The sequence below is a fragment of the Lithobates pipiens genome, unplaced genomic scaffold, assembly GCF_037356315.1.
Source record: "Lithobates pipiens isolate NorthernLeopardFrog02 unplaced genomic scaffold, aLitPip1_a1.2 Scaffold_16, whole genome shotgun sequence".
Taxonomy (NCBI): Eukaryota; Metazoa; Chordata; class Amphibia; order Anura; family Ranidae; genus Lithobates; species Lithobates pipiens.
In genome coordinates this window covers 394,667,664-394,686,955 of record NW_027507748.1, presented here as the reverse complement: position 1 = coordinate 394,686,955, position 19,292 = coordinate 394,667,664, and the positions used below count along the sequence as shown (strand labels likewise).

At 37.6% G+C, this 19,292-nt stretch overlaps 1 protein-coding gene across 1 annotated transcript in view; it reads right to left on the bottom strand.

The window, feature by feature from the left end:
* LOC143983065 (uncharacterized) overlaps positions 1–19,292 on the bottom strand; it is a 695,051-nt gene that overhangs the window by 200,958 nt on the left and 474,801 nt on the right. Inside the window, exons 80-81 of the mRNA XM_077482312.1 lie at positions 14,982–15,111; positions 1,436–1,548 (exon numbers count right to left, since the gene is read on the bottom strand). Of these exons, the coding sequence (XP_077338438.1) occupies positions 1,436–1,548; positions 14,982–15,111 (243 nt within the window). The remainder of the gene's footprint in view (positions 1–1,435; positions 1,549–14,981; positions 15,112–19,292) is intronic.

Genomic DNA, 19,292 nt, shown 5'->3' with positions numbered 1-19,292 from the left:
TGGCCACACACACACTACCTCCCTGAAATGTCCCTCATTTTCAAATTCAAAAGTTGGAAGGCTTGGGTCAGTAGTACTAGTAGTGGTTACTCAAATGGACTTGTTTTGAAATGTAAAAGTGGAACTTTAGTGAAAAAATGAAGACCTGCTAGATGCTTTCAGGCTGGCCCCTTTGGCAGGTATAGCTATGTATAGCTTTAAAAATTAGTGCCTATACTGCTTAAAATCCAGCTTAAAATCCACTGTCTCTCCTTGCTCAAATTTGTAGAAGCCAAGCTGCTGACAGCCTAGGTTTACTGCTGCTCAGGGGCTCTGGTCTTTAGCAAATCACAGCCTCCAGCAAGAAGAAACAGCAACAATAATAGAGGAGGTTTATAGCAGACACTATTTTGGTAGCATAATTATTAATGTGGAATGTATGTTACTTGCTAAAGAACATTATTTTTTATCAAGTTGTTATGGGTAAAGTTCCACTTTAAATAAGTTTCATTGCTTATTTGAGTGGCATCCCTTATCTCAAATGAGAGTTGGGAATATACTTTTGAATTTAAAGCCATGTAGATGACTCATTCACCTTAATCCAATCACTGTAGTGTCATGCAATGTGTCACGGCAGATGTTGATTGTCGAAGACAGGGTAGGAGGTATGAAGGTTGTGAAAGCACTCTGGTGTTTTTAAATATGTACAGAAAAAGTAAACAAAAGGGTTCATGACCTTTCCCAACATGTTTTGTCGCAGTGGATTTCATCAGGAGTTCTTCTTGATGAAGTCCACTTTGACAAAACACATTGAGCAAAGTCAGTGATATCAGCATGCATGGGGATTATACTCCTCCTTCTCAGAAGGACCAGGAAAGGATGAGGAAGACTGGACACGTTAGCTGGTGCTGGTACATCACCAGAAGATTTTCAGCACTTTTCTCTTGATTAAATTTAAGAAAAAGAAAAACTTTTCCACTTTGGAGAATTCTCTGTTTAATGCAATAATGTGGATTGCTGGTTAAAAGTTACCCAAGAATAGCAGATTGGCTGAAAAATGTATTGATTGCCCCTTAGGGAACGTGATATAAGAGCTTTTATGATTTAAAAGTTATCTGTACTTGGTTAATCAATCCAAACTAAGGATACATGGTTGGGTTAAAAGAGCGCATGCAATATCCTAGTTACTGCACATTTTCTTTTCAAATTGATTTTGATTAGTGTCTGTTATTAGATACTATATATTTATATGTGTATAGCCAACTTTAGAGTAGGGAAGATCCAACCAAGTGATACTAGACAGAGGGAAAGAAGCAGCAAACATCTGCAGACCACAAGTGACAGCAATACGCGCTGTTGCTATGCCACTGCCACTACTAACAAAAAAATACTGAAATGCAGTAGAAAGTGTCTGCCAGTGCACAAATGTAAAGAAATATATATTTTTGAACAGTACCTTTTAAGAAAAAATCTATTTCCTCCACTGTGATAGCATTTTTATTTTCCATTTGTTGCATACACAGAAACAAGAGAGCACAGGCTTGTGTTCTGTGTTCCGGAAGCAGGCTCCTAAAATGGAAAGGATAAAAAGATAATTTGTATCTGTTAGAGACGCTATAAGTATATATAATTGCTCAGCCAACTCTGGTCACATTTATATAAACCTGGTCAACAAGTTACATCATGTCTTTGACACCCTGATCCAAAACCACACTTGGGCGCACATACCTTAGTCATCTATTTATAAATACTGCGTTTCAATATATAATTGTATAAGTTAAAGTATTTTTCTTGAAATTAAAGAATTATAGTTCGGTTTTTATAGCAAAACAGCAAAAATGTAAACATCTGACTGGCAGAAAGCCTAGGAAGAGTTTGTATTTCAGGCCCCCTTGGGGTCCCATTACCACTTTAACTGAATTGACACTAAAGCCTAATACACACAATGAGATTATAAATCAAATGATCATCCGTTTTTTTTTGTGTTTTTTTGGATGCTGATGCTAATCTCCATATCGAAAAAGAATAGGTTACTAGAGTACGAAGATTCTCGTACAACAGAATAAAAATTTGGAAGTGATGTCATGTGTTGTAGCGCATTTGTACTGTATTTTTGGACAAGAACTGTGCCGATTAAACAAAAATTCGTACCATCTGATATCGTACAAGAACATCTTTTGTGTTTGTCCCTTCAGAAGATATTGGATGACAGCTGTGCACTAACAATCAGATTATCGTATGATCGATTCAAAAGCGTTTATTTTTTTTGTATGATATTCTGATCGTGTGTACGGGGCTTAAGGCTTTTGTGTGTATCAACTTGTGTCCTTACAAGGCATTTAAAACAGAACAAAAAAAAAAAATATGCATAATTTAACCAAATTTCCTGTGAGCCCAGAATGGTAAGAAAAGCCTTGGGGAAAAGGTAGGTCTATGCTTATTATATGCCTCGGGGGAAAGGGATCAGTCATGAAGGTTTTAATACTTATATGCTAGAATTCAGGTTTAGCTAGATAATTACTTTTGTTTCAGAGCAATCAGATACAACGACTAACAACTAATGCTTTGAAGCACTGAAGTCATTCTTTCAGGCAACATAGCTTAGCCCTTTCAGCAGTGACTTTCAATCTTCTCATCCCAGCTGTAAACAGTGAGCAGTAGCTCTGGGAGCAGGGTGAATTAAGTTGATAAGAAAAAAACTTGAATGTCTTCAGTTATTCTGCTGTCAGATGGATTGCTCCACAGTGCCTACACCTAACAACATGAGATATAGAGACTGGAAGTTTTTTCTCTCAGAAAGTTGAGGATCCATTACTCCAGGGTGCTTTCAGCTACAAAGGTCAGCAGGGGCTTGTTATAAAGTACTTTTACTGGTTGTTAACTCTTATGATAAGAGTTGAAAATCCAAAGCCTGGCCATAGTTCTACTTAAACCACTTGCGTTCCAGGTGCTATTTTAAATGGCACAGGGACAGAGACTATTCATTCCAGTGTTTTAAAAGTGCATCGGGACGCAACAGCTCTGGCCAGTATATGGGATGGAACAGCCATCTATCAGTGGTAGCAGAATCCTGCACTAAGCGCTGGAGCTGACCGCTTCTGATCTTGCTCCACAGAACTCCATAGGAGTAATTGTATCTTATCACATCTGAATTGCGGTAACGCTTGAAGTGGCGTGACATCGCACATGACATCATAGCATTTCCTTCTAGTATGAAGGCTCAAGCAGGGAAAAAAATAAAAAAATACAATATACATATGTTTATTTCTTTGTTTCAGTACATGTTATTATTGGGTAGTTTAATGTTATACATACAGTATAACACATTTAAAAAGCCTCATGACCTGCCATTTTACTGTGTAAGCATCAAATCATTTTTATGTGAATGCAAGGGGGTAAGTAATTGAATACAATGTCATTTGGAATTTTTGTGATGACAAACCTGTAATAAAGCCATGTTGTGTTAATTTGCGTCCTCGCCAATTTGACTGGATGTTATCTGAATGTAGTTCTCACAATTTACGCAATCCAATTTTTTCCAACAACATGCAGCAGCCAAAGAGAAAAAAGCTGTCCTAAAGTGAAATGCCTGTGAACCTTCACAATGAGCCTAACCATTTCATTATGTTAGATAAAAATCAAATGTATGTGGTATCTAAGTAGACTTGATGGTTGTATTTTGGGCTACATTCCTGAAGCTGTACTAATTACATTAAAATTGCTCTGGAAATTCACTATTTCTTCCTAATTAAGTCCCATAAAATAAAAGTATATGAATCTAAGTCTGCTTTTAAATTGAAGCCCTAGCTGTCCGAAGAAAACAACTGTCCAAGAGGTGCATTTCCCTCAGTTTGGGAAATTTTCAATGACATACAAAAATTTTAAGTTTAGCACAGAATTTTAAAAAATGTAAATCTTGGCTGGGTTTTTTATTGCTGTTTCTGTATCTACTGGGATATTTTTCCTCTGTTCCTGAGTGGTCATCAAAAGAGCAAAACTTTTCCAGGAGGGAACAGACAGTATTAAAAAATGTTTGACTAATTTTTAAATGAGAGTAAAGAAAGGTTATTATGTCGGTCAGTTTTTTTTTTTTTTACTGTGTCTGTTATAGAGGTTTTTTTCTTAGCTTCCTGTAGAGTCACCAGAACAGGAAGTAGATAAAACATCCTCAAAAAATGACAAAGCAGAAAAACCCATTTGATTCAATTCAAAACCAAAACACATGTTTTGACTGGAGCTGGTGTTTAAATGTTCCTTTAGCCTCTCTAATTTTTGTGCAGACACACAAATCCCGGTTCTGTCAGGGGAGAGGAGAGAGATCGTGTGTTCCTACTAAGTAGGAACAACGATCTCTCTCCTTCTATAGGCAGCCACATTCTCCCCACAGCTAGAAACACACTAAGGGAATGCAGTTAACCCCTTGATCGCCCTCTAGTGTTAACCCCTTCCCTGCCAGTGACATTTATACAGTAATCAGTGGATATTTTTAGCTGTGATCCCTGGCACTGGTCCCAAAAAAGTGTCAAAAGTGTCCGATGTGTTCGGCACAATGTTGCAGTCCAGATAAAAATCACAGATCGCTGGCATTACTAGTATAAAAAAAAATGCCATAATTCTATCCCCTATTTTGTAGGCGCTATAACTTTTGTGCAAACCAATCACTATACACTTATTGGGATTTATTTTACCAAAAATATGTAGAAGAATACATATCAGTCTAAACTGATAAAGAAAATCTTTTTTTTGGATATTTATTATAGCAAAAAGTACAACATATTGTGTTTTTTTTTTCAAAATTGTCACTATTTTTTTGTTTATAGTGCAAAAAATAAAAAGAGCAGAGGTGATCAAATACCACCAAAAGAGAGCTCTATTAGTGGGGGGAAAAGGGCATACATTTTGTTTGGGTACAACGTTGTATGACCACACAATTGTCAGTTAAAACTACGGAGTGCCGTATCACAAAAAATGGCCTGGTCAGGAAGGGGACATGTGCTTCCAGGGCTGAAGTGGTTAATGTACCTCTGTTGCACAAAAATACAAGTTTTCTTTGATTTTAAAAACAATGCCTTACCTTAGCCATGGCTATATTTCGTAGATCATTTCAGAAACTCCCTGGTAGACAGACAGAGACAGACTACCCAGTAAGACACAGGAAGGAGTTTACCATCTGACTTCATTAGCATATCTTCATCCATCAACTAAGCTTTCACAGCACCTCAGCATTCCTCCATGCAAGCATTTTCCTGGCTTCCCCAGTATCCCCTCAGATGGGCTCAGGGTGCATGTTAAATTCCATGGGGCAACATACAGCCCTAGGGACACCCTTAATGTAGTGCAAGGACCTGCCTTGTTGGATACAGAGTGATTGGATAGATGGTGTCTCCTCCTATTATATAGTTTTGCTAAATCTAAAGGAGATTTACAGAAAAAAACCTGAATAATCAGTATGTAATCAATAAGTGACAAATGCAGTAAAAAAGGTGCAACAATGTCCTACGAGCTACTTTGCCAGGTGTAGCGCAGCCCATTGAAGTCAACGAGCTGCCATATGTGTGACACTGGAAAAATTTGCCAAAAAACATGCTCTCCCACTACTCTAAGTGTGAACAGCACCGGAAAGTGAAATTGGTGCATTTACACAAGAACAATGAGGCTCCATTCACATCTGTGTGTTTCCAAATGAAAACGTGTGCTTTGCCATGCATTTCAGAAAATCTGCAAATGTGCATCGTGTTTGTGTTTTTATTACATGTTAAAGTATGCCAAATGCACTAAAAACTATGATAACACACCACGCTCCACTCCAAAACAGTTCGGTAGCTTCTCTGGGCCGATTTCTGCACGTAGGGCAACCCATCCAAGTGAATGGGCTGCCCTATGCATAATGAGTGAAAACGCTACAAAACACCCAAAACAAATGCATGCAGGAATGTGAGTTTTACATAGAGATGTGAACGAGGCCTGACAACTAAGTGTCCCCACCCACTCCCTCCCATGTACTGGCCATACACTATGCAATCTGATTGTACAACCTCTGTACAATTTTCTTTAGATTTACCAGACTTATGGAAATGAAAGACACAGCTGAATAATCCATTAAATTTGTATCAACTCAGACAGGCCATTGTACTACATAGTTAAAGGGAGTTCTAAAGGAGATTGTACAATCAGGTTGTATAGGAAGTGGGTGAAAGGTGGTATTCTAATGAGGGAGGTGTGGTTCAGAGTGGTGAACACACTGTATCACACCCTCTTCTGTGATGCAACAAGGAAGTGAAGGCTTCTGGTAGATGACCTAACAGGAAGTGAATGCTGATACAAGCTACAGGAAGTGACAGAATCTGAAAATATATTAAAAAATACAAATAAACTGACAAGATTTTAACCGCTTCAGCCCTGGAAGATTTGGCTGCTGAATAACCAGGGTTTTTTTTGCGATTTGGCACTGCTTCGCTTTAACTGACAATTGCGCGGTTGTTCAGCGCTGCACCCAAACAAAATTTACGTCCTTTTTTTCTCACAAATAGAGCTTTCTTTCAGTGGTATTTGATCATCTCTGCGGTTTTTATTTTTTGCTCTATAAACAAAAAAAGAGCGACAATTTTAAAGGAGCCAACTTATAGCTATGACAGCTCGCAGGATCGTGCCGACCTGCCACAGTATAATGATAAATCCATCTGCCCTTAGCTCAGACATGCAGGCAGGAGGGTGTGCTCAGCTGAGGAAGCCCCTTCCCTCCTGAAGACTCATGGGATGTATGACATCATTTACCCATGTCTGAAAACCAGAAAGTAAAGAAGTTAAAAACAAAACGTTTAAATCAAGTAAATATGATATGCTTTCCTATCTATTTACTAACACTAGCAGCATAAGGACTAAACATAGTCAATGTTGATTGAGAGAGTGAAGTTCCACTTTAAGAAGCCCCATTGAAGGTCACTGACATTTTTTACTGCAATGCCTGTGTTATTTGTTTCAGTAGGTGTGATGTCCCTAATACAAAGCCAAGGTGTGCTGCTTTGCAAGCCTTTTTGTTGTTGTTTTTTTTTTCCATATCAGCAGTGTACAATAAGCAGGTGGCAATATTTCATGCTCACTTGGGGGCCTCCTGCTAGCTGTAGGGCCCCAGGCAGCTGTTTGCTGCTAGTGTCATAGATTGGTAATTGGTAACTGTCAGGGATACTACTGTTTTCATCGACTTTTACAAATGAAACTCTTAAGAATACTTTATAATGACAGGTACGATAAGGAACATGTCAGATGTAAATGTAACTGCAGTACATTTATTGGTGCTTTCTGAAATTATTTTTCTTGAATCCAGCATTTACTTCTGCCATATCACATGGTTTGGATGACTAAAAATCTTTTATAAATTTCCTTGAAGAGATTCATATTATTCCGACAGTTGCCTCAACTTGTCACGCATTGTTTGGTATTTTACCTGGCTCTGTAACTTCCAATGTATTTTGTAAATCAAAGAGGCCACACACTTCTCTATATACTGCATGTTGAGACAATGACAGCATCAGAGGATAACCAATATTGAATATGGAAACTCTAATGCATGATTATTCTCATCAAACAGCTTTGCCAAATTTTACACAGCATTTACTTAAGACCTTAATTGCAAAAGTATTCCAGCTATAAAATCTACCCTTCAGGCAAAACAGAAGGCCTGGAGCCTTTCTACACAAAATGATATTAAAAAAAGAGTGGTATCTGCTTAGTTCCAGGTTTTATCAAAATGTTTACTGTATTTCATCTGCACATTTCACAAAAGTACCTTAGAAACCCACTTGGCTATACCCAAGCTCAAAAAAAAGGCATTCATGTCTGTGCCAACTGTTGTCCTATTTTGTTAATCAATGTGGACATACAGTCTTTTTCCAAAATATAATTAATTCAAATATTAAGATGAAAAAGACTTATCTGCTTGATATTATCCCATGTATGGTACATGCATAGTAGGTACTAATTTCTGGCCTCTAAAAAGGATTTTCTACCACTTAAATTCTTTTTTTTTTGTTGGTTGCAATCATTTTTAAAATCTCTATTTCACACCACCTAGGTCCTTTGACCATCCAAAATTTAACACAGACGTCCATACCCATCAGTTTGTAAGCTTGAAAATTGTGAATGCACCCTCTAAGAGAAAGACAAACGTTGAAAGTAAACAGCTACTGCTAACAGCAAATAATGTTATTATGGGTATGCTCTGTATTGATATTTTATTTGTAAAAAAAAAAAATAGAAGAAAGAAAGGTAATAAAAGAACACAACAAACACTAAAAAAAAATGACCCAAAGCCTTTAGACTATCCTACAAACTACAACAGGAGGGAATCATTGTTTTTTGTATAATTTTTTTTAAGTTTTATTCTAAGATATATTATACTTATTTTTATATCTATCTGTCTCTATATGGACAATCTTTGCTTCACAATATCCTTTTATCATGGGTGTGCCCTGTATTATCTGTTGGCTTCAACTACTGAGTTCTTAAAACCACACAGGAGAGGAGGCTAAAAAAGTTATTACTTAACCCTGATCATAATAAATAAATATGTAAACCATATACAAAACTATGATGCATTCTCTCAAATGAATAGATGAGCATTTGCAGCACAGTGCCTGTAGTCTAGAGCATTCGATTTGATAGTAAATGTTGTAGTCTTTTGGTGACCATGTTTAAAGGAAACGTGTAGTGAGAACAAACTGACTTTTCTAAAAAATATTCTTTAGCTGCTTTGTAACGCAGGTTTTCAATATAGACCCAGCACACATATGCTGATCAGAGTTATGATTTTCCCTGCTGCACACTTGTGACTGGTAAAAATGTATTGAGGTAAAAAACAGACATTTTGAAACTTGGTTGCAACAAGTCATCTCATTTTTTACTTTATTCTTACGAAAATACTAAATATAAAATTTAACAGAAAAAGTAAGATTCCCCAATTAATGACCACAATAAGTGGCTGAACTTGAGTTCAGAGGTTTCTCTACATTAAAATTCAATGGGGAATTCAAGGTGAACTTTTTCAATCAACATTGACTATTTGTAACCCTTATGCCCCAGAAGGTATATCATATTTACTTTAACATTTCTTCAGTTGGGTAAATTCTTCCGGGGCTGAAGTGGTTAATTGCCTTCTTGTGCTGGCTTTCATTAGCTGAGCTTTCAAGGATTGTTCAATCATTTATACATAAACTAGTGTAAAGTATTGGAACCACGATCTGTGGATTGCAAATGCAATGCCAGGTTCCTGCAAACAATGTTGACAGGAGTGTTCAGGAAGTGTCAGTAAACTACGAGGGTGCTTATCAGCTCCCTGGTAGTTCATTAAGAACTACAAGCCATCTACTGCAGTGGAAGATGGAACTTATAGTTCATTCATTCACAGATTCCTGCTGTCACAGAGAAAGGAGGGGGGGGGTGAGGGGTTGAGGAGGAGGATGCTGAATATGTTACACCCTAATTACAGATATAATATGCAACATGTTCAGAAGGTGAACAAACCTTTAAAAATAGAGCAAAATAAAGGAATATTAGGGAAAGACAGCTATGACTGTAGAGTATGGAAAGGACATCAATATAACTGTAGTCTCGCTTTAATACTGTATGCTCTGTGCTAACCATGCATTGTTCATCTCAGTGTTATTACTGTTTTATATGCTACTGTATACAAATGTATTTTACAGGTGGTGTGTGTTTATTTTAAAGGGTAATTCTTGAACACTATGGAAATTAGTGCATCATTAAAGATAAAGCTAATTTTATCCTCTTGTGTGTCGTAAGTATTATATGCCTTAGCTTTTTATTAATATAATGTGTTCCATAAATGAGCATTAAGAAAGAAGATAACATTCATTAACTAGTTTTACAGGACTTTACTGCTCATATGATTTTATACACATAATATAAACATGCAATACAGTAAGAAAGAGGGAAGGATAAAATAATACCATAAATTTAGTATAAAATACTAACATGAGGATGAAGTCTTGCTAGGTGACCTCAATTTGTTTATCTAACTTTTTATGCTTCATTTTCAAGTTAAAAATGTAAATAAAATAAAATTTACACTATTTTCACCCATTATTGAATGTCGCAGTTATGACCTTCTAAACGCTCTTTCCAGTCACTTCGCGGTCTACATGTCTTCAGTAGAGAAAATGCCACATGTAATTTCTCTCTCTGGATTGAGAATTGGCTCAGGTATGTATAAGGGGAGGGGGGGGGGGTGGATAGTGCTCAGAAGGTGTGTTACCTTAATGCCTTTAGGACCACCTTAAAAGCATAACTAAACCCACTTATCCTTTACAGACAAGGAAGCGGCCACCATAGTCTTTGTTTGGTCTATAGTTGCCATGGTGCCGCACAAGTGATCAGCTATGGTACCAGCTGTTTGATGGCATGACAGTTCAACTGAGAGCCAACATAGGCACAACAGTATTTGTAACAGTTATCATCCCAGACATGTTCTGCTTTAAGCATTGCCCTTTAATTGGTCCTTAACCACTTCCGGACAAGCCGCCGCAGTTTTACTGTGGCAGGTTGCCTCGGCTGGGCAAATCGACGTTACCTTACGTCACTTTTCCTTTTGGCCACTAGGCCACACATGTGCCCAGAACCGGTGCAAGTGCCTGGCGGGTGCGACGACCGCCAGAAATCTGCAATCGCTTGTGACAGAGCGAGAACTGGGATCTCTGTGTGTAAACACACAAATCTCGGTTCTTTCATGGGAGTTGAGATAGATCGTGTGTTCATACTAAGTATGAACACCGATCTCTCTCTCCTCCTAGACAGTCTTATCCCCCCTACAGTTAGAACATCGTGAGGGAACACAGTTAACCCCTTGATCGACTCCATTTATATAATAATCAGTGCATTTTTATAGCACTGATCGATGATTAATGGTCACAAAAATGTGTCAAAAGTGTCCAGTTTGTCTGCTGCAATATTGCAGTCCCAATAAAAATCACAGATCGCCCTAGTACTAGTAAAAAAAATAATAATAATAAAAATGCCATAAATCTATCCCCTATTTTGTGGACGCTATAACTTTTGCGCAAACCAATCAATATATGCCTATTACAATTTTTTGTACCAAAAATATGTAGGAGAATACATATCGGCCTAAACTGAGGAAAACAATATTTTTTTAAAAAACATTTGGGATATTTATTATAGCAAAAATTAAAAGATATTGAGGTTATTTACTAAAGGAAAATCCACTTTGCACTGCAAGTGCACTTGGAAGTAAAGTCGCTGTAAATCTGAGGCGGACATGCAAGAAAAAAAAAACAGCCTTTTAGCTTGCATATGATTGGATGATAAAATCAGCAGAGCTTTAATTAATTTCAGATCTACCCCTTAGATTTAGAGTGACTGCACTTCCAAGTGCACTTTGAGTGCACAGTGGATTTGCCTTTTCGTAAATAACCTCATTGCGTTTTTTTCAAAATTGTCGCTCTTCTTTTGTTTATAGCGCAAAAAATAAAAACCGCAGAGGTGATCAAATACCACTAAAAGAAAGCTCCATTTGTGTGAAAAACACGTCAATTTTATTTGGGTACATCGTCGCATGACTGCGCAATTGTCAATTAAAGTGACAGAGTGCCGTATCGCAAAAAATGGCCTGGTCATTGAGCAGCCAAATATTCTGGGGCTGAAGTGGTTAAACTTCTAACATAACCAGACAGAAATTAAGGGCCAGTATACAGCCTGGACACAGAATCCTATGATATTTAGTAAAATCTAGTGGCCAAATACAGTATTTTCTGTTTCTGAACTTTCATTCAGCACAGGAAATAGCCTAACATTTTCACACTTTCACTGGGTAAATTGCTAGGTCATTTATTTATTTTTTATGATTATACCCCTTTGTATTGTGTATATATTCATTCTCACACACAGGAGTACTAAACTGTTCCTGCACAGAAAATCCTACCATATATTTAGTGGGAGTTTATATGCAGGATAGTTTAGGCATCTCCCTAGAGCCCATAACTTCCAGCAGGAGAGATTTCAGACTGTACTGGAAAACATAGTCTTGATTACTAAAAGTGAAGTGCAAAATTACCCAAGGCAAGGGGTCTCCTCTCAAGTGAAGTACTTCCTAACTCATCACCAATCTAAGAGGCATCTTCTTCTCTAATTTGTAATGGGGCACTCCTTCACTGGGTACTAATGTAAGGGCTACTTCTCCACTGACCACCAACATAAGGGTGCATTTCTCCACTGACCACCAATGATAAAAGGCACCTCTCTACTAACTAGAGAAGAGCTACTAATAGAGATGAGTTTAAGGCTTGTGAACCTTTGTGAACCTTGACCATTCAAGTCTTCAGTTGAGAGTCCAAACAGTTACACATTTGGCAGCAGCTGAACATTAGGCATTACTACCGCTTATTAGACATGTGCAGAGTAAAATATTTCGTTTCGGAATTTCGTTTTCGTCCGAAAAATTAATTTATTTAGTTACTCCCGAAATTTGTTTTTATTTATTTCGTTTTTCGTTCAAAAATTGCATTCGTCCGAAAATCCACATGAATTACGGTCGAATCTGTCTTTGAAGGCTTATGGTGTCTGTCGAATGTATAAAGAAGATTCGACGGAGCTAGTATATAGCATACTTCGTGTGAACTTTAGAACCCTATTAAAGTCTATGGGACTTCAACGTTCAAAATTTAAAGTGCTAATTTTAAAGACTAATTTGCAAGTTACTGTCCTCAAAAGTGTTTGGGACCTGGGTCCTGCCCCAGGGGACATGGATCAATGCAAAAAAAAGTTTTAAAAACGGCTGTTTTTTCGGGAGCAGTGATTTTAATAATGATTAAAGTGAAACAATAAAAGTGTAATATTCCTTTAAATTTCGTAGGGGGGGGGGGGTTGTCTATAGTATGCCTGTGAAGGGGTGCATGTGTCTGGTGCTTAGAACTGTCCCTGCACAAAGTGTCATTTATGCAGGAAAAAAAGTCCTTTAAAATCACTCGCAGCTATTATGAATTGTTGGCTCCGTAATACAGAGAACACTCATTGAAAGTCATTGATAAAAAAATAAATTAAAAAAAAAGCGTGGGGGTCCCCCAAATTCAATTACCAGGCCCTTCAGGTCTGGTATGGATATTAAGGGGAACCCTGCCTCAAATTTAAGAAAAAATTTGACGTAACGGAAACCTGTCTGTGTTACATCAGAGGGGTGCGGGGTCACCCATACGTCACAGGGAACCCCGGGTTTCCCCTTGCGTCAGAGGGGGCGGGGTCAGGTGACGGGTGGCCCCGCCCTCCGTATATAAGAAATGTCAGGCCGCCGGAATCCCTGCAGTGTCTCCTCCGTTGAGACAGAAGAAGGATGGATTCGCTGCGCTGATTCAGATGAGCCATCGCTGGAGAGATGATCGTCCGTCGCTGGATAGCAAGAGTGGATTACCACCACTGGAATCTTTTTTTTATTTTTTTTATTTTTAATAAAGGAATTTTTCAAAAGTGTGTTTGTCTTATTTAACAATTTTTTACACTTTCTTTGTGAAATGGTAGGGGTACTTTTGTACCCCCTTACCATTTCAAACAGGGGGGGCTGGGATCTGGGGGTCCCCTTGTTAAAGGGGGCTTCCAGATTCTGATAAGCCCCCCGCCCGCAGACCCCCACAACCACCGGCCAGGGTTGTGGGGATGAGGCCCTTGTCCTCATCAACATGGGGACAAGGTGCTTTGAGGGGTCACAGACCCCCAAAGCATCCTCCCAATGTTGAGGGCATGTGGCCTGGTACGGTTCAGGAGGGAGGAGGGGCCGCTCTCGCGTCCCCCCTCTTTTCCTGTGGCCTGCCAGGTTGCGTGCTCGGATAAAGGGTCTGGTATGGATTTTTAGGGGGACCCCCACGTCAATTTTTTTTTAAATTTGACGCGGGGTTCCCCTTAATATCCATACCAGACCTGAAGGGTCTGGTTATGGATATTTAGGATGAATCCCACGTCAATTTTTTTCTTAAATTTGAGGCAGGGTTCCCCTTAATATCCATACCAGACCTGAAGGGCCTGGTTAATGAATTTGGGGGACCCCCACGCTTTTTATTTATTTATTTATTTTTTTATCAATGACTTTCAATGAGTGTTCTCTGTATTACGGAGCCGACAATTCATAATAGCTGCGAGTGATTTTAAAGGACTTTTTTTCCTGCATAAATGACACTTTGTGCAGGGACAGTTCTAAGCACCAGAAACATGTGCCCCTTCACATGCATACTATAGACACCCCCCCCCCCCCCTACGAAATTTAAAGGAATATTACACTTTTATTGTTTCACTTTAATCATTATTAAAACCACTGCTCCCGAAAAAACGGCCGTTTTTAAAACTTTTTTTTGCATTGATACATGTCCCCTGGGGCAGGACCCGGGTCCCCAAACACTTTTTAAGACAGTAACTTGCAGAATCTTTTCTCTCTGTCAAATCTTTTTTCTCTGTCGAATATTTTCTCTATATAATCTTGGACTAATAGAGGTAAGGTTAGGCACATTCGACCACAGGTTCTATAGACAGATTGTTATTGTCAGAGTCACGTCGAATCTCCTATTCTATATCGAATTGTTGTAACAATGAAAATGAAAATAAAGCATTTATTTATGTCGGATCTTTCGTTTTTCGGATTATGTGCTTTCGTTATCATTTGTCAAAACGAAAACGAAAATAGCTGAAATTCGGACGAAAATGCATTCGGACGAAAACGAATGCACATGTCTACCGCTTATATACATGACAGCTTTCTGCTGTCAATGGCTGTTAAAGTTATATGTGAGCCACTACCTTGTAAAACAACCCAGTTGTTCAGTTTTAAATGGTACTGAAAAGAAAATGATTTTATATATATATATATATATATATATATATATATATATATATATATATATATATATCTTCTTTTTTTTACATAGGAGTTGATTTTACCCTGTTCTATATATAAAATATATTTCTATTTATAAAATGAAGCGAATACTCACTCAATCATAAGCTGGTACACAGCTTGGGTTAACTGATCCATTATCTTTCTCATCTGAACTGAAGATAGAAAGGACGCACTTGGGTCAGTCTGGTTGGTGAGTAATTGGGTTTCAGAATCTGACATGAGACCTGAGAAAAGCACAGCAAAAAGAGGGGTTAGTTTGATGCCTTTATTGTCATCTTATAAAAAGGTACAATGAAATTTGAATGCCACTCCTGAAACAATGCTGTAAACACATAAACACGACACAACACCCCACAATGGTCCTCCCCCAACCCACACCTTCATAGATAAGATAAATGAATACCCAAAATAATAAATATATTTAAAATATCAATTACCACTTTAAAATGTAACACTAGGCCATAAGTCTATTTACCATTATTATAGATGCACACTGTTGTACTAATCACAATTATTAATTACTAAAAGACAAAAAGTGTTATCCACTAATTGTTTGCATTATATTACTTGGAAAGAAATCTCTAAATCTTTTTATCCCTATTTTAATATTCCTGCACCTACCAGGGGGCATCAATTCAAATAGATATGGCCTAAATGTAAACAATCTTTTGCAATAATTTGCTCTAAGAAAACAACAGGTGGAACTGAATATATCATCCAAAGGGAGTTGAAAGCAAATCATTTTCTATGTTGTGCTTTTAATTTTCTGAAGAACCTGTCAGTATCATTGAGCAATGGAATATCAGACCAAAATATAGTACACCAGTATGTCCTCAATAGAAGAGCAGTAAAATGTCATTAGCAGCTTAGGTCACCAGCTTAGGAGGAACGTTATTGTTTTAATATGACAATTCTGCACTTTATTACATAATTAATAAGATGTCCTATATGCTATGGAGGTTTATCAAGTGGCTGATTGAGAATCTATTTTAACTTGTATAAGGACCCACTCATACCATATGCATTGGGCTGAGTTGGGCAGTGTTGCCCAGCACAGTATCAAAGAATTAACAAGGCACTTTGCAATATCCTATTGTTTCTGTTCACAGTGGTTTATTTTCAGTCTGTCTCTCTGGAAGTGACAATAACACTGCATTTCTGGCAAGATCATCAGGTATTTTCTGTACTTGTTGACAATTTTCTTAGCCTGGAAAATGAAACCTAATGCAACCATATATCATTTTTTTCTAGTCAGCATCTAACAAGAGAACCCTCTGACAACCCTGTTGCGTATCCTTTGCATATAAGCAGGATGTTGTTTGTTAGTGGAGGTCACACAGGGCATCAACAACAAGTAGTGAGCTATGGCTATTACTTGAGAATGCAAAAATATCCTCCATTATGTTTGTGAAGTTTATTTGGCCCTATAGCCTAAGATTATATGACTAGTTTTGTACTGTCCCTCCCCGTGTTTTCAAAGCCTTGCTGAAAATATGCAGACTGATGAATCATTAATATTCAGTATGGTAATTGTTCATGACAATCAGCAGCCTATTTTGCACATTTAGTAATATAAAAACAGTACAATATCCTATTAACTGCATATGTTATTAAAAAAAAAAAACTATAAAAGTCATGAAAAGTATATTCATTTATTAAACAATGCAATGAGCAGTATCTTTCTCCAGCAGTGCAAAGGTCAATAGTATTCCATTCAGCAATAATAAAACAATTGGTAAATTATAGGTGTGCAGTCTGCTATTAAAAATCCAGGAAACGCTGAATGAATTAATAAATAACTGACGTTGCACACAAGAAAAGAGATGGAATGAGATGCATGCAAATTTATATCAGCAAAACACAATATTATTATAGCAGTAAAGAAGCAGAAAAGATGCTATGGTTAGCAATAGTTACAGCATATCATTAGTTACAAATCAATCCAATATCAAATAAGCGAATTACAAAAGTCAACAAATCAAATAATAGACAAGCTGAAATTCACATTGCATTCATTAAGGGACCAAAAGTTGCTCAACTGTACTTTAACCCCCTTCTGCCAAGCGTACACACACATGCAGCCTCCCTGAAGTGGGTCTTTTTCCATAGGGGCGCATATGTGCGCACCTGAGTATGTGCTGGGAGCACCGAGCACAGAGACCGACCTGTCACCTACAGCTTCGGATCACCTACTAATGATCAGGGGCTGGGACGAATGACTCTTAATCACATGAGCTCTGTGGTTGCCTGTAATTGGCTATCACATTGATCAGTCATGTTACAGCTCACTCCTGTACACTTTCTCCTTTTGAAAGGAGAAAATGATACATAGTAACTTTTTCTATTTGCTAGAGGAGAAGTGTGTAAACAAAAACAAAAAAGATGTAGGAAAAAAAATGAAATAAAGAAAAAATAGCTAGATTGTTTGATCTAGGTCAGTTTCAAGGTCTGCGTTAGGTTCAAAGACCAAGGTCAGGGCTAATCATCATGGTCAGTGTGTTTTAAGTAACATTAAAAATAAAGCCATTTTTGTCAGCATTGTTGGGTTTTAGGTAGGAATAAAAAAAAGCAAAATGAGCATTATTTTTACCATTTTGTGCCAGTTTTCCTAATAATATATATAAAAAAAAAAACATCTCCACCAAATTACACAGGTTTACTAATGCGTGTCAACATTGCAAAACTAGATAACTGGAATTGGGCTTTAACTAGAATATAAAAGTAATGGCAATGGGGTTAATTTACTAAAACTAGTGAGTGCAAAATCTGGTGTAGCTCTGCAAAGAAATCCGCTTCCAGGTTTATTGTCAAAGCTTAATTGAACAAGCTGAAGTTAGAAGCTGATTGTCTATCATGAACAGCTGCCCCAGATTTTTCACTCTCCAGTTTTAGTAAATCAACCCCAATGTGTTAAGAGCATGCTGGAAACTCTCTGTATGTTTTGATTGCCATTTGAAATTACCATGTACCCGACATGCACTGTCTATTTGCCATGCTTGCAAAAGGAAAATCATTTACAGCTTGCTTCTAATACATGGTAAAATATATGTATTTTACATTTTTGCAAGTGTTAATAAGTGGAAGCTCAAGATTAGTCATATGTAAACAGATTTCTCTCTGCATGTACTCCCAATTAATATCTCTCTCTCTCTCTCTCTCTCTCTCTCTCTCTATACATACATTATATATATATATATATATATATATATAGTATGCATTGCATGTTATCCCACTGTGTGTGATCTGACTGTGTACTCTGGCTGTCTGTGCCATTTTAAGGATTATTCTGACTAGGTGTTCCTTCTGTGCATGTTCCCTATCTGCTATGAATGTGAGTGATCTGTCAAAGGCCGTGTACACACGATCAGAATTTCCGACAACAAATGTTCGATGTGAGCTTGTTGTTGGAAATGTTGACCGTGTGTAGGCTCCATCGGACATTTTATGTCGGAATTTCTGACACCAAAAATTTGAGAGCTGGATCTCAAATTTTCCGACAACAAAATCCATTATCATAAATTCTGACCTTGTGTATACAATTCCAATGCACAAAAGTCCATGCATGCTCGGAATCAAACAGAAGAGACACACTGGCCATTGAACTTCATTTTTCTTGGCTCATCGTACGCGTTGTACGCCAGCGCGTTCTTGCCGATCAGAGTTTCCAAAAACATTTGTGCGACCGGGTGTATGTAAGACAAGTTTCACCCAATGTCGCTCGGAAATAAATCCACGGTTTGGTTTTCAGAAATTCTGATAATTTGTACGCAGCATAAGTGTGCCCCAAAACCAATGTATACTTTATTAAAATACATGTCAACTTATTCCACAATGTGTAAATGAAATCTGAATTTATATTTACTTCATTCACTCAATAACATGCAAGGAAGGATTGCTAGTTTTTAAAATCCCCCTGTAAATGTCTAAGTGCAAAAAGAAAGTGAAAGTTTAATTGGCTAAGCATAAAATGTAGTACTTTAGGTAGGTCTTTTGGCTGTCTATACACCTCTTTTCTACAAAGTTCTGTTTATTATCTCTGTTGTGCACATACTCGACCTGAGAGGTGGTAGGAATAATTTTATAGATTGCAAGCAGGTTGACTTTATATTATAGAAGAGACATGCAATGCCTCTTCTGCAATAAAATAAACCTACCTGCCTGCTTGCAGTCTTTTCAGAATGTACACTCAGTGAAGCTCAGTTTAGTATCTGGCACAGACCCTGAGCACTAGGATGACCTAACACCTGTACATACGCAGGAGTGACATCGTTCTGCGCCAGCAGCCCAGTACTAGGAAGAAGCCAGATAGAATATGCTGGTGCTGGTGAGGAATGTCAAGCCATTGAAGGAAAATTAACTATTTTGGACTTTAGTTTCCCTTTAAACCTTAGTTCACTTTAAATAT